The sequence below is a fragment of the Salvelinus alpinus genome, chromosome 33 (genome assembly GCF_045679555.1).
Source record: "Salvelinus alpinus chromosome 33, SLU_Salpinus.1, whole genome shotgun sequence".
Lineage (NCBI taxonomy): Eukaryota > Metazoa > Chordata > Actinopteri > Salmoniformes > Salmonidae > Salvelinus > Salvelinus alpinus.
The window spans coordinates 9,181,386-9,195,019 of NC_092118.1; the positions used below are offsets into that span (position 1 = coordinate 9,181,386).

A 13,634-nucleotide genomic window follows, 5' to 3' on the forward strand; every position below is an offset into this window, starting at 1 on the left:
ACTGCGACCAAAAACAATCTACATATGCGCAGTACCAAAACAAGTCATGTAATGATTCTGTCCCTTAGCAGCAAAATCTCCAACTAGTAAATGGTGACTCCATTTACAAGTTGGGTGGAAATTATCCAACCATTATGTTGAAATTATATACAAATATAAATGCAACATGCAACAATTTCAAAGATTTGAATGAGTTACAGTCATATAAAGAAATCAGTCAATTGAAATAAATGAATTAGGCCCTAATCTATAGATTTCACATGACTGCGAATACAGATATGGATCTGTTGGTGACAGATACCTTAAAAAAAAGGTAAGGACGTGAATCAAAAAAAAGTCTGTATCTGGTGTGACCACCATTTGCTTCATGCAGCGTGACACATCTACTTCACATAGAGTTGATCAGGCTGTTGATTTTGGCCTGTGGAATGTTGTCCCAATGTTGTCCCATTCCTCTTCAATGGCTGTGCGAAGTTGCTGGATATTGGCGGGAACATGAACACTCTGTCGTACACGCCGATCCAGAGTATCCCAAACATGCTCAATGGGTGTCATGTCTAGTGAGTATGCAGGGCATGGAAGAACTGGGACATCTTCAGCTTCCAGGAATTGTGTACAGATCCTTGCAATACGGGCCTTGCAACATGGGGCCGTGCATTATCACGCTGAAACATGAGGTGAGGGTGGCAGATGAATGGCATGACAATGAACCTCAGGATCTCATCACGGTATCTCTGTGCATTCAACATGTTATTGATAATATGCAATTGTGTTCGTTGTCCATAGCTTATGCCTGCCCATACCATAACCCCGCCGCCACCATATGGCACTCTTTTCACAATGTTGACATCAGCAAACCGCTTGCCCACACGACGCCATACACGTGGTCTGCAGTTGATGGACATACTGCCAATTTCTCTAAAACGACGTTGGAGATGGCATATGGTAGAGCGTTCAGTTCTCTGTCAACAGCTCTTGTGGACACTCCTGCATTCAGCATGCCAATTGCACGCTCCCTCAACTTGAGACATCTGTGGCATTGTGTTATGTGACAAAACTGCACATTTGAGAGTGGCTTTTTATTGTCCCCCAGCACAAGGTGCACCTGTGTGATGACCGTGCTGTTTAATCAGCTTCTTGATATGCCACACCTGTCAGGGGGATGAATTATCTTGGTAAAGGAAAAATGCTCACGAACAGGGATGTAAACAAATGCGGGCATAACGTTTTTGTTCGTATGGAAAATTTCTGTGATCTTTTATTTTAGCTCATGAAACATGAAACCAACACTTTACAAGTTGTGTTTATATTTCTGCTTCGTGTAATAATAAACTACATTTATCAATCTGACTCCAATATTATGTGAATAAATGCTACAGCCCAGTTAGCAATGAGCAATCGGGAGGCCGGCATCCTTCCAGAGCTTGTTTGTCCATCGCCTCATTCACAGGGCACCCGTGATATGCCGCTTGTGCATATCATACAAAACATATGATACAAAATGGGTGATGGACATCCACAAATGAATACACATCATACTTAATTGAGTGACTCGGATTTACATACAGAATAATACAAAATGCTCTGAGACCAGGTTGCCTTATCAGTCATTGATCAATTCTTATGTAGTACCACTGCAATGTGTGCAATTATAATCATTTGTTTTTTATGTTTAGTTTTCAAAATATAAAATCATTCTCACTTGCTTGTTTTGCACTCTGGTGGTATGCTGAACATCATGCCATATTATGCCATGGACTAAAATACAAGGTATATTGCAATCAGTGATCGATGATGCGAATCAACACTCTGGGTGTATGTTTATAATCTTTATTGACACAAATATAATATCTTATTTATTTTGTAGCCCTGAACACCTTGGCTGGTGTAAAGCAGCAGTACAGCCATGAGAGGGCGCCAAAAGCACATCATATACTTCACATCAGCCTCCATTGCAGTGTACATGAGGTGAGTCGGTCCGTAATTTAGGACTGTAAATGCAGGAGGACTGTACCTTTAAGTCATCATCATACAGCGTGCATATTTCTGTCACGCATGCCACGCTGCTGCGCCTGCTCAGTGCACCCACCACAGACTGTTCAGTGACAAATGAACCACTATCCTGTTAGAAGTAGGTAGCCCGTGTGCTCCAGTATGGACCCACTGTAGACGTCGCGGCTATTGTTGCGATTCCGCGATTTGGGTGACAGCTCCCGTGGATCTAAAATTCCAGGAGCGACGGAAAAAATGAGAAAAGGGAATTATAATATTTATACTGCACGGATAGCGCAGAGAGATATCCACAATAAAAGGTAAATAATAATCTATACATTTCCTTTATTGTTTTCTCGTGTAGAATTATCCTGCTGGCATAACGCTACGTTATAGGCTATGAAAATGTTGAGGAATGCCACAACACTCACTCGTGCGGTTTGGTTTTGCCTTTTGTGCGTTGCCTGTATTGCTTTTGAACAGGCTATAGTTTTGCGTCTCCACAACCTTGCAGTTATGCTCTGACATAGTGATCATATAGCAAATACATTATAGGTATAGTTATAGTTACTATTTTCTTGTAATTTTCCCAATGAATGATGGAAGGTTTGTATTAATCTTCCTTTTCAGAACAGTCTATTTCGTAATTCTGCTCAAAACACCCTATTAATATAATTATAAGCTATGAATGTAATTCCATTTGATCCACAACAGGCAAAATCCCCTTGATATCAATGTAGCCTTTCTCTGTAGCATGGCGAATATGGTTGTAAACAAACACCACAGATGTCCTGCTAAGGATAAGATTCAATAGATGGATTTGCATAGTTTGCCCAACGTGAAATACACAGGAACACTTATTTCCTTCCTTTTTTTGTTTTAAGTTCTGGAAAACAGTATCTTTATTGTTTTACAATATTATATATTACATTTACATTTACATTTAAGTCATTTAGCAGACGCTCTTATCCAGAGCGACTTACAAATTGGTGCATTCACCTTATGATATCCAGTGGAACAACCACTTTACAATAGTGCATCTAACTCTTTTAAGGGGGGGGGGGGTTAGAAGGATTACTTTATCCTATCCTAGGTATTCCTTAAAGAGGTGGGGTTTCAGGTGTCTCCGGAAGGTGGTGATTGACTCCGCTGACCTGGCGTCGTGAGGGAGTTTGTTCCACCATTGGGGTGCCAGAGCAGCGAACAGTTTTGACTGGGCTGAGCGGGAACTGTACTTCCTCAGAGGTAGGGAGGCGAGCAGGCCAGAGGTGGATGAACGCAGTGCCCTTGTTTGGGTGTAGGGCCTGATCAGAGCCTGAAGGTACGGAGGTGCCGTTCCCCTCACAGCTCCGTAGGCAAGCACCATGGTCTTGTAGCGGATGCGAGCTTCAACTGGAAGCCAGTGGAGAGAGCGGAGGAGCGGGGTGACGTGAGAGAACTTGGGAAAGTTGAACACCAGACGGGCTGCGGCGTTCTGGATGAGTTGTAGGGGTTTAATGGCACAGGCAGGGAGCCCAGCCAACAGCGAGTTGCAGTAATCCAGACGGGAGATGACAAGTGCCTGGATTAGGACCTGCGCCGCTTCCTGCGTGAGGCAGGGTCGTACTCTGCGAATGTTGTAGAGCATGAACCTACAGGAACGGGTCACCGCCTTGATGTTAGTTGAGAATGACAGGGTGTTGTCCAGGATCACGCCAAGGTTCTTAGCACTCTGGGAGGAGGACACAATGGAGTTGTCAACCGTGATGGCGAGATCATGGAACGGGCAGTCCTTCCCCGGGAGGAAGAGCAGCTCCGTCTTGCCGAGGTTCAGCTTGAGGTGGTGATCCGTCATCCACACTGATATGTCTGCCAGACATGCAGAGATGCGATTCACTACCTGGTTATCAGAGGGGGGAAAGGAGAAGATTAATTGTGTGTCGTCTGCATAGCAATGATAGGAGAGACCATGTGAGGATATGACAGAGCCAAGTGACTTGGTGTATAGCGAGAATAGGAGAGGGCCTAGAACAGAGCCCTGGGGGACACCAGTGGTGAGAGCACGTGGTGCGGAGACAGATTCTCGCCACGCCACCTGGTAGGAGCGACCTGTCAGGTAGGACGCAATCCAAGCGTGGGCCGCGCCGGAGATGCCCAGCTCGGAGAGGGTGGAGAGGAGGATCTGATGGTTCACAGTATCAAAGGCAGCCGATAGGTCTAGAAGGATGAGAGCAGAGGAGAGAGAGTTAGCTTTAGCAGTGCGGAGCGCCTCCGTGACACAGAGAAGAGCAGTCTCAGTTGAATGACTAGTCTTGAAACCTATATATGCGCTATCAATCGTTGTGGTCATGCACAATTAGTTATGTGTTCTTTTTTTTTTCATGCGTGTGTTCCTGTGCATGTTCATCTGTTCGTAACTCGTTCCCTTTGTATCTATGCATGTGTGTGTGGGTCAACTTCCTCTGTACCAGATGTAAAGTCAATCAGTTGGGGCACGACCGGCTCCTTAAACCCTCTCTGGTCTCTTCCGGCCTCTGCCCTGCTAACAGCGACATTCTCAGTAACTCCATATGCCTGCTATGATTTCAGACCACTGACCACATGGCAATTCCAGCCAGATGCTTTGAATAGTATGCAGCGCTTTATAATAGCGAGGATCGCCATCGCCTGTGTTCCCTCTCCTGAGAATGTTGTTCTGAAAGTAAGATCAGAGGTAAAGAGATGAAGCCGTTACTGACCAGCAGTAGCCTACCATATTGGTATTGATGTGTCCCGAACTGAGACCTCTGTTCCTTTGGTTAGGAAGGGTGTGTTGTCACTTTTCTTTTTGCCCGTTAAGATAAACAAACAAATGTTAGGCTACACAGTGGAGGCCAGGAGGGTCAAATGTCGTTCTCCTTGTGGTCACTGGTTGGACAGACATCAGTGTCTGTTGACCATGTAGTTCCAGGTGTACTGTGTAGACTTCAGCCGTGGCCTCAGTCATCTCCCCTGCTGTGTTTTGTTTGTGCCAATGAGTGACCACCATCTGTCTGGCAGACATGTGCTACATCCTCTACCGCACTGAATTATTCAGTAGGTCTAGCCTACATTCACATTCCAGACATTTAGTCCTGTCTGTGTTACCCTAAAGCTTCCAGGCAGTCTTTGTAATTGTATTTTTAAATCATTACTGTATGTCTAATAAATCACTGTGTGTGTTTTATATTGATGAAAATAACGCCAAAATATACTTTTTATAATTTATTGTCCTGAGATTCCTTGAAATGCTCAGGATGATCGTGTGGGCGTTAGGAAACAAATGTCAAGATATTTACATACACAGCCCTGATTGGCTGATATGATGGTATTGAGCTCACCCCTTACCCAGATGCACAGTCTATTATAATCAGATCACATTGTGATGTCATGATGTGGTCCAAAAGTTCCATCCCACCTGAACAGGCTGACATTCCAGGCATTTTTTAAAACTGATCTTACACAAAAAGGACATTATTATAATTTTCACAATTTCAGTGTTATTTCGACCTCATGGAAATATATAAATGGGAAATCACGTTTTTAACTGCACTGCCCCTTTAAGTTGGCTCCAACGTTCCAGTGTGTGTGTGTGCAGGGTTTTGTTCCAGCCCAGCATTGCCAAACCTGATTGAAACAATTATGATCCTCAGGTTAGACCACGGTTAGCTCAATCGGATGTTTTAGGGCCAGGCTGGAACAAATCAAATGTTATTTGTTACATGCACCCAATAAAACAGGTAGACCTTACCGTGAAACGCTTAATTACAAGCCCTTAGCCAACAATGCAGTTCTAGAAATATAGTTAATAAAATATTTCCTAAATAAAGTTAAAAAAAAAAAATATATATGTTTATAAAATAGCACAATAAATGTACACAACAATAACGAGGCTATATACAGGGGGTACCGAGTCAATGTGCAGGGATACAGGTTAGTCGAGGTAATTTGTAAAGTGACTATGCATAGATAATAAACAGCGAGTAGCAGCAGTGTAAAAACTAAGGGGAGGGGGGTTAATGTAAATAGTCCGGGTGGCCATTTGATGGATTGTTCAGCCGTCTTATGGCTTGGGGGTAGAAGCTGTTAAGGATCCTATTGGTCCTAGAGTTGGCGATCCATGCGGTAGCAGAGAGAACAGTCTATGACTTGGGTGACTGGAGTCTTTGACAATTTTTTGGGCCTTCCTCTGACACCGGCCCCAGTGATGTACTCCCTGTAGCGCCTTATGGTCAGATGCCGAGGAATTGCCATACCAGGTGGTGATGCAACCAGTCAGGATGCTGTCGATGGTGCAGCTGTAGAACTTTTTGAGAATCTGCGGACCCAGGCCGAATCTTTTCAGTCTCCTGAGGGGGAAAAGGTGTTGTCGTGCCTTCTTCACAACTGTCATGGTGTGTCTGGACCATGATAGTTTATTGGTGATGTGGACACCAAGGAACATAACTCTCGACCCGCTCCACTTCAGTCCCGATGTTAATGGGGGCCTGTTCGGGCGCTCCGTTTCCTATAGTCCACAATCAGCTCCTTTGTCTTGCTCACATTGAGAGGTTGCCTCCCCACACTGTCTCCGACCCTGTTCAAGCTGCACGTGCCTGACTGCCTGTGCTTGAGGGATGTGTGCAGGGTCTACACGTGTCCAATACGTGCCCCCTAAAAATGAATACCATAAACAGTACAGTTATCTTTCATTAGACTTGTGCCATGTTGATGTTGCATGTATAAACAACATTATGGAAAACATCTCCACTCAGTGATTGAAAGCCAGTCACATAACTTACGCTAAGAGATACCAGAGTGATGGAATTACATTTCCTTTTTTTCCCCCGAAGCTGCCTTTCAATCAAGTTGGAAAATAACAACCATTGGTTGTGTAATCCTGGCCTCAAAGATAGTGATAAGATGTGTCCTGCTGTGGTCCAGATTATGACTGATCTGGGACCAGGACACTGGTAATGATGCAGCCCGTAGAAAGTGTGGATTAACTGGGATTAGGCCTATCCCACTGTTTTGTTTTGGACAGTACAGTATTGACATTCTTGTACTGTAGCGATCCCACTGATACGGTCTGTTCATATGATGGATTGAGTGGAAACCAGTGCTTGTGGTGTGTAGCACCACAGAGGCATAGGCATAAACATGCTACACTCTGTCATGTGTGAACAGGTAAACTCAGTGAGGGCGGAAAGCTTTGTAACGGGTTGGCGGGCCGTGAAATCAATATTCACTTCTCAAACCAAACCAAAACTTCTGTAGGCCTACACTGGCTATCCATCTTCTCAAACAGGCCTACACAACGTACAGTTGAGGACCCTTGAAATTATTGCCTTTGTACTTTTTGGAGGATTAGCGTTACGTAATTTCATTGTGCACAGACGTGTGTGTGCGTGCGTGTGTGTGTGTTTGAGGTAGATTCCTGTGTAGGAGGGTGGAGAGAGACAGGGGAAGGGAGGAGGAAGGTGGGGTTAGCGGTGTTAGGTTCTAAATAAACAGAGTAAAAAACTCACGGACGCTTAATAAAGCTCAATCCAAGTTTATTCATCCATTGGCTCCTCTACATCTGAACAGCCGACACATCTCTGTTGCTCGACAGAAACGTAGTGATATCTGTCCTTCCTCACTTCATCGAACCCGACCTCTACCCAAATTGCTCGCTCCTCCTCAACTCACGGCTGTTGACTGGTACCAGGCGGTGTCTCTTCTCCTCCCACAGGATCCCCGACGGCTAACAATAACATATCCTGACAGAATGTATACGTTCTACATTCTTCTCTCTCCCTCAGTGACACATTTCATATTTTCAAGTGTAAAAGTCAGCTCCCAACAGCAGGTACTGTCAGCCAAACACTGGCAGGAGTTCTTGGTTCCCAGGTGGCTTATATTACAGATCCACAGAACAGACAGACACACCTGACACCCTCTTCACACACTGCCAGCATACTGTACATCCCCACAGCTCTCTGCTTCTCAAACCTGAGTTCTGTTTGGCTTTCACACGTGCAAACCTGCAGTTTTTTACTATGTTTTTATTATCCTACTCAATAGACACACACAATGGCCCACCGTGTTTTAAACTATGCCAACACGAAAGGCATGTGAAGTGCATTCAGCCATAGTGTGACACTGTGTCAACGCTGAGCTGAGGAGTGGACGGACACATGCTGGTCAGGGCTCTGTAGGCACAGTGGCAGGAGACGGGTTACAGGCTTACGATCAACAATCGCGTGAATTAGCCAACTGAATGGACAAAAACAACACCGCCTCCTCTTTTTACAGACATAACCACCGCTGGTTTTAAATTCATCACCAATGCGTATCCAGTAGTCAGTTGGAGCGACATCTAGGGTTGGCTCGCTAGCATGCGGTAAAATTAAGAGCATGTCTGTTATATTTTTGCCAACACATTTGCCCCACAACCAATGCTAAGCAAAGCATCTCGGATTTGACATTGTTTGTTTTTTATTTTCCTTTTCAGATATTGACATGAAGAAAGACATTGAGACGTTGATATCAGAGGAACGCGCTGACATCATCTCGAAATATGATACGGTGGGTGGCGTTCAACAAATATACTGTTCAGAGGGTTTTAGGACGCTGTAAACTGTTTTTAAAGCTCTAAAATGGCCATGGGCACTTCCACCTTAGTTATTTCCCAATTACCGATGACCAAAATAACCCAAGCGACCTGAAGCCTCTCCACTTAGAGAACTAGATAAGGTTTGAAAGTTCACAGACATCAGTTCAGTCATTACAAAGTTCCAGTAATAGTCATATTAGTCACATAGCATAGCATAGCATAGCAATAGTGCTGTTTATCTGCAGGCCTGCATTGATGTACCCATGAATAAGTTCGTCTAAGACTGGTCTTCTTATGTCGGTAGACGGCACCACCTCCATCACCTCCATAAACAAGGAAATAGATCAACCACACCATTCAAAAACCAAACAGCAAAGGTCTTGTTAGGTCCACGCAGGCCCAGTTTGTAATGCACATCCTTGATGATCAGACGTTGATTCACTTGGCCTGAGTTTGTACATTTCAACAAGATGCATTCCATCTTCAGGACATGTCATGGAGTTATCCCATCTGACTGTACACCATGTCTTCTCCGTCTGTGTGTTGTCCGTCTGTTCCCGCAGGAGGAAGAGTTCGCACTTCTTTGAGCGTGTTGTTAGAAAGAGTGACCGTCGCTCTAAGAGGGATAAGAAAGAGAAACCGAATTTGAATGTGTGTGTTGCTAAGCATTGTGTGTGTGGGTTGCTAAGCATTGTGTGTGGGTTGCTAAGCATTGTGTGTGTGTGTGTGTGTGTTGCTAAGCATTGTGTGTGTGGGTTGCTAAGCATTGTGTGTGTGGTTTGCTAAGCATTGTGTGTGGGTTGCTAAGCATTGTGTGTGTGTGTGTGTGTGTTGCTAAGCATTGTGTGTGTGGGTTGCTAAGCATTGTGTGTGTGTGTGTGTGTTGCTAAGCATTGTGTGTGTGTGTGTGTGTTGCTAAGCGTTGTGTGTGTGTGTGTGTGTGTGTGTGTGTGTGTGTGTGTGTGTGTGTGTGTGGTGTGTGTGTGTGTGTGTGTGTGTGTCGCTAAGCATTGTGTGTGTGGGTTGATAAAGAAGCCTAATAGCATGCTTGTGGTTTGTTGTGTAACAGAAAATGATTATATAATATGATGTGGAGGAGATTTAGACACACATATGCAGCTAAAATAGTAACAGTTGCCAGGCAAACACAATCATACTTTGGGGCGGCAGGGTAGCCTCGTGGTTAGAGCGTTGGACCGAAAGGTTGCAAGTTCGAATCCCCGAGCTGACAAGGTGAAAAAAAATGTTGTTCATCCCCTGAACAAGGCAGTTAACCCACTGTTCCTAGGCCGTCGTTGAAAATAAGAATGTGTTCTTAACTGACTTGCCTAGTTAAATAAAAATGAAATACTGTAAGAGTGATGACATAGGCCTATCTGTGCTGTATGTTGTTAATTCTATAAAACCTATAGAAGTATACATTACAAAATGATAGATTATGCAGTCTATTTCGTACAAACTAGAGGTCATGAACTTCAAGCGATCCGAATTACCCTAGCAATATCTGTCTGACAGTGTCTCCTCTTCAAATTTGTGTCAGCAGACACACTGACACTGGAAAGTGCAAGAGGGAGGGAGAGCGAGAGCGAGAACTACAGCGAATGAAATAGAGTTGACACTCGAAATAGTTAGAGAGAGCGAGTAGCAATGAGACAGAGTTAAATTTAGCTCACAGGCAACAAGACATGAGAACATACTGTACATAGGATCTTAATTTGAGCCAGTTTGCTACAGAAGGAAAATAATCCATCAGCCACAAAAAAATGTGAGTTATAAGGACATTTTTGTAGGGTTGATACATTTTTTTGTAAGGGAAAATTAAGTCTGATATTTCAAAGTTGAAATACAAACTTTAGAAGCCTTTTTTAATCCTAAATACACTACAAGTAAACATATGTTGCATTGCAGGAAAGTTATCCTGCAAAAGAGTGATCATATTAAGCTCCTACATCTGTAGAGAGGACCCTGTCTGGCCTTAGCAACACCTGTGACAACGGCCACAGCTAGACCATAGCAATCAATTACACCATGGTCTCTCTCAGCTACTGAACCATAACAGAAATCAGCTGATTGTCTGTAGGATTCTACTGTATGTGGTATTTGACTTCTGAACAGAAGAAGCACACACTGTCTCAGACCTCAGGTGGTGACAGTACAGACACCATGTCTTTAGTGCAATTCACCATGGGTGTTCTGTTTAATGTAAGGTGCAGCTGGCTTAGTCAGGGTGCCAATTCTGTTTCTGTTTGGCAAAGACAACAACTTTGCTGCCCTATGATGTTGTCTTGCCAAACAAGGTTATGACGTATTATAAACTGCGTGGTTCAAGCCCTGAATGCTGATTGGCTGACAGCCGTGGAATATCAGACCATATACCACGGGTATGACAAAATATTTCCTGGTCTTATTACGTTGGTAACCATTTTATAATAGCAATAAGGCACCTCCGGGGTTTGTGGTATAAGGTCAATATAACACGGCTAATGGCTGTGTCCAGGCACTCCGTGATGCCTAAGAACAGCCTTAGCAGTGGTATATTGGCCATATACCACACCCCCTCATGCCTTATTGCTTAATTATACAATGGGTGGGTCTAATCCTGAATGCTGATTGGTTAAAACTGCATTCCAGCCTGTGTCTATTCCATGAGTTAAATCTATGACTTCAAAATGCCTATTTACTCTGTTCCATCTGACTGCACAATCCACTGTCTCATCAGCCCAGCCAGACAATTTATAAACTTTATCTCCACTATAAAAAACATGTAGACTTTATGTTACATTTCTTTTAGACTAACTTTTTTCAACAGCAGAGATTTGTATAAACCTTCCTGTCTGTCTCTCTGACATTTGCAACATTGTTTCAGTATTCAAATTCGATCTCCAGCTGTCGCATAGTAACGAATGTGTCAGGAGTTGGAAGTCGGGATGAGACAGACAGACAGCTTTTCTCAGCCAGTCGAAATCATGACTCAGCATCAGTGTTATGGATATATACAAATAAATATAAATAAAAAACAGGTCAAATGAAACAATAACAGCTAGTTTGCAGGATTTTTTCAGCGTCAGTTTGAAGTGATTGTGTTAGCTGTGTTGTTGGCTAGCTCCTCTGAACAACAGTGTCCTGACGAGTGAGCACATTTTTTATGCCAGGTGAAATCGCGCATCATTAGCTCATTGTTATGGATGTATCCAAATAAATGTCACGAGAAAACAGCTTAAACAAATGTAAATCAAATGTTATTGTGAGTGTAACGAAATGCTTGTGTTCCTAGCTCCAGCAGTGCAGTAGTTTTGAACAATTCGCAACATCTGTTCCAAGGGGTTAAGGATATTAGGGACAATATAGGATGAATCGCAATAATTGTTTGCTAAAATAATAATTGCTTGACAAAAATGTCATGTAATGCTATGGCAATCCTGGTTATAGGTAACAATCCTTTGCACAAAATGCTGACATTATTACGCATATTAATTGTAAATGATGGAAATTAAGATACAAGATATTTGAATATATATATTTTTTTGTAATAGCTATTTATAAAGCAAATTGAGGTGAGAGCATTGGAAATAGTTTTAGCTGTTAATCTGCTTCTGTTCTGTGGGTGGCACTGTGTGCTCTTTTCGAAGGATGGGTCCTGGCCTTTCGGGGGCCTAGGGATCCGGGGGGACAGGGGTGGTCTGCCGGTCACTGGGATGACAACCCAAATTGGAGGGGCTTTGGCGGGTGGAGTAGTGGAGAACAATTGGAGGATTACTTAGTAGCAATGCCAATATCATGGTACAGCTATATGGCCACTCAATCACTATGGTACTTTTTAATGATAAAAAAATAATATTTAACCTTTATTTAACTAAGCAAGTCAGTTAAGAACAAATTCTTATTTACAATGACGGCCTACCCCGGCCAAACCTGGATAACGCTAGGCCAATTGTGCGCCGCCCTATGGGACTCCCAATCACGGCCGGATGTGATGCAGCCAGGATTCGAACCAGGGACTACAGTGACGCCTCTTGCACTGAGATGTGTATAATAAAAGTGTACACGAAAAGTGTTGATGATGAATAGATTTGAAACTTGTATCTCATTATGTTAAATGGTGAAATAAGTATAGCCAGTTATAATTGTAATGGCTTAGCAGATAATAAGAGAAGAAGAACAATATTTACCAGGCTCAAAGAGAGGGAATATAATATCTATTGTTTAGATGAAACTCATTCAAAATTTTAGATGAAGGTGAGTGGAAAATGGACTGGGGGGGTGAAATACCGTTGAAGTCGTAAGTTTACATACACTTACGTTGGAGTCATAAAAAATAAAGAAAATAAACCACTCCACAAATGTATTGTTAACAAACTATAGTTTTGGAAAGTCAGTTAGGACACCTACTTTGTGCAGGACACAAGTAATTTTTCCAACAATTGTTTACAGACAGATTATTTCACTTATAACTCACTGTATCACAATTCCAGTGGGTCAGAAGTTTACATACACTATGTTGACTGTGCCTTTAAACAGCTTGGAAAATTCCATAAAATTATGTCATGGCTTTATAAGCTTCTGATAGGCTAATTGACATAATTTGAGGCAATTGGAGGTGTAACTGTGGATGTATTTCAAGGTCTACCTTTAAACTCAGTGCCTCTTTGCTTGACATCATGGGAAAATCAAAAGAAATCAGCCAAGACCTCAGAAAAAAAATTGTAGACCTGGTTCTACCTTGGGAGCAGTAAGATGAGTCCTATATTGACATAACCTGAAAGGCCGCTCAGCAAGGAAGAAGCCACTGCTCCAAAACCGCCATAAAAAAGCCAGACTACGGTTTGCCACTGCACATGGGGGCAGAGATCGTACTTTTTGGAGAAATGTCCTCTGGTCTGATGAAACAAAAATAGAACTGTTTGGCCATAATGACCATCGTTACGTTTGAAGGAAAAAGGGGGAGGCTTGTGAGCTGAAGAACACCATCCATACCGTGAAGCACGGGGGTGGCAGCATCATGTTGTGGGGGTGCTTTGCTGCAGGAGGGACTGGTGCATTTCACAAAATAGATGGCATCATGAGAAGG

At 43.1% G+C, this 13,634-nt stretch overlaps 1 protein-coding gene across 3 annotated transcripts in view; it reads left to right on the forward strand.

The window, feature by feature from the left end:
• Positions 1-2,072: 2,072 nt before the first annotated feature.
• The window catches only part of LOC139563303 (USP6 N-terminal-like protein), a 34,267-nt gene continuing 22,705 nt past the window's right edge, over positions 2,073-13,634 (forward strand). The window contains exons 1-3 of one of the 3 annotated variants that reach the window (XM_071381881.1): positions 2,073-2,312; positions 8,465-8,538; positions 9,130-9,217. In XM_071381881.1, coding sequence (XP_071237982.1) covers positions 8,531-8,538; positions 9,130-9,217 — 96 coding nt within the window. In that variant the 5' untranslated portion in view covers positions 2,073-2,312; positions 8,465-8,530. The remainder of the gene's footprint in view (positions 2,313-8,464; positions 8,539-9,129; positions 9,218-13,634) is intronic. The other 2 variants (XM_071381882.1, XM_071381883.1) reach the window with 2 other exon arrangements.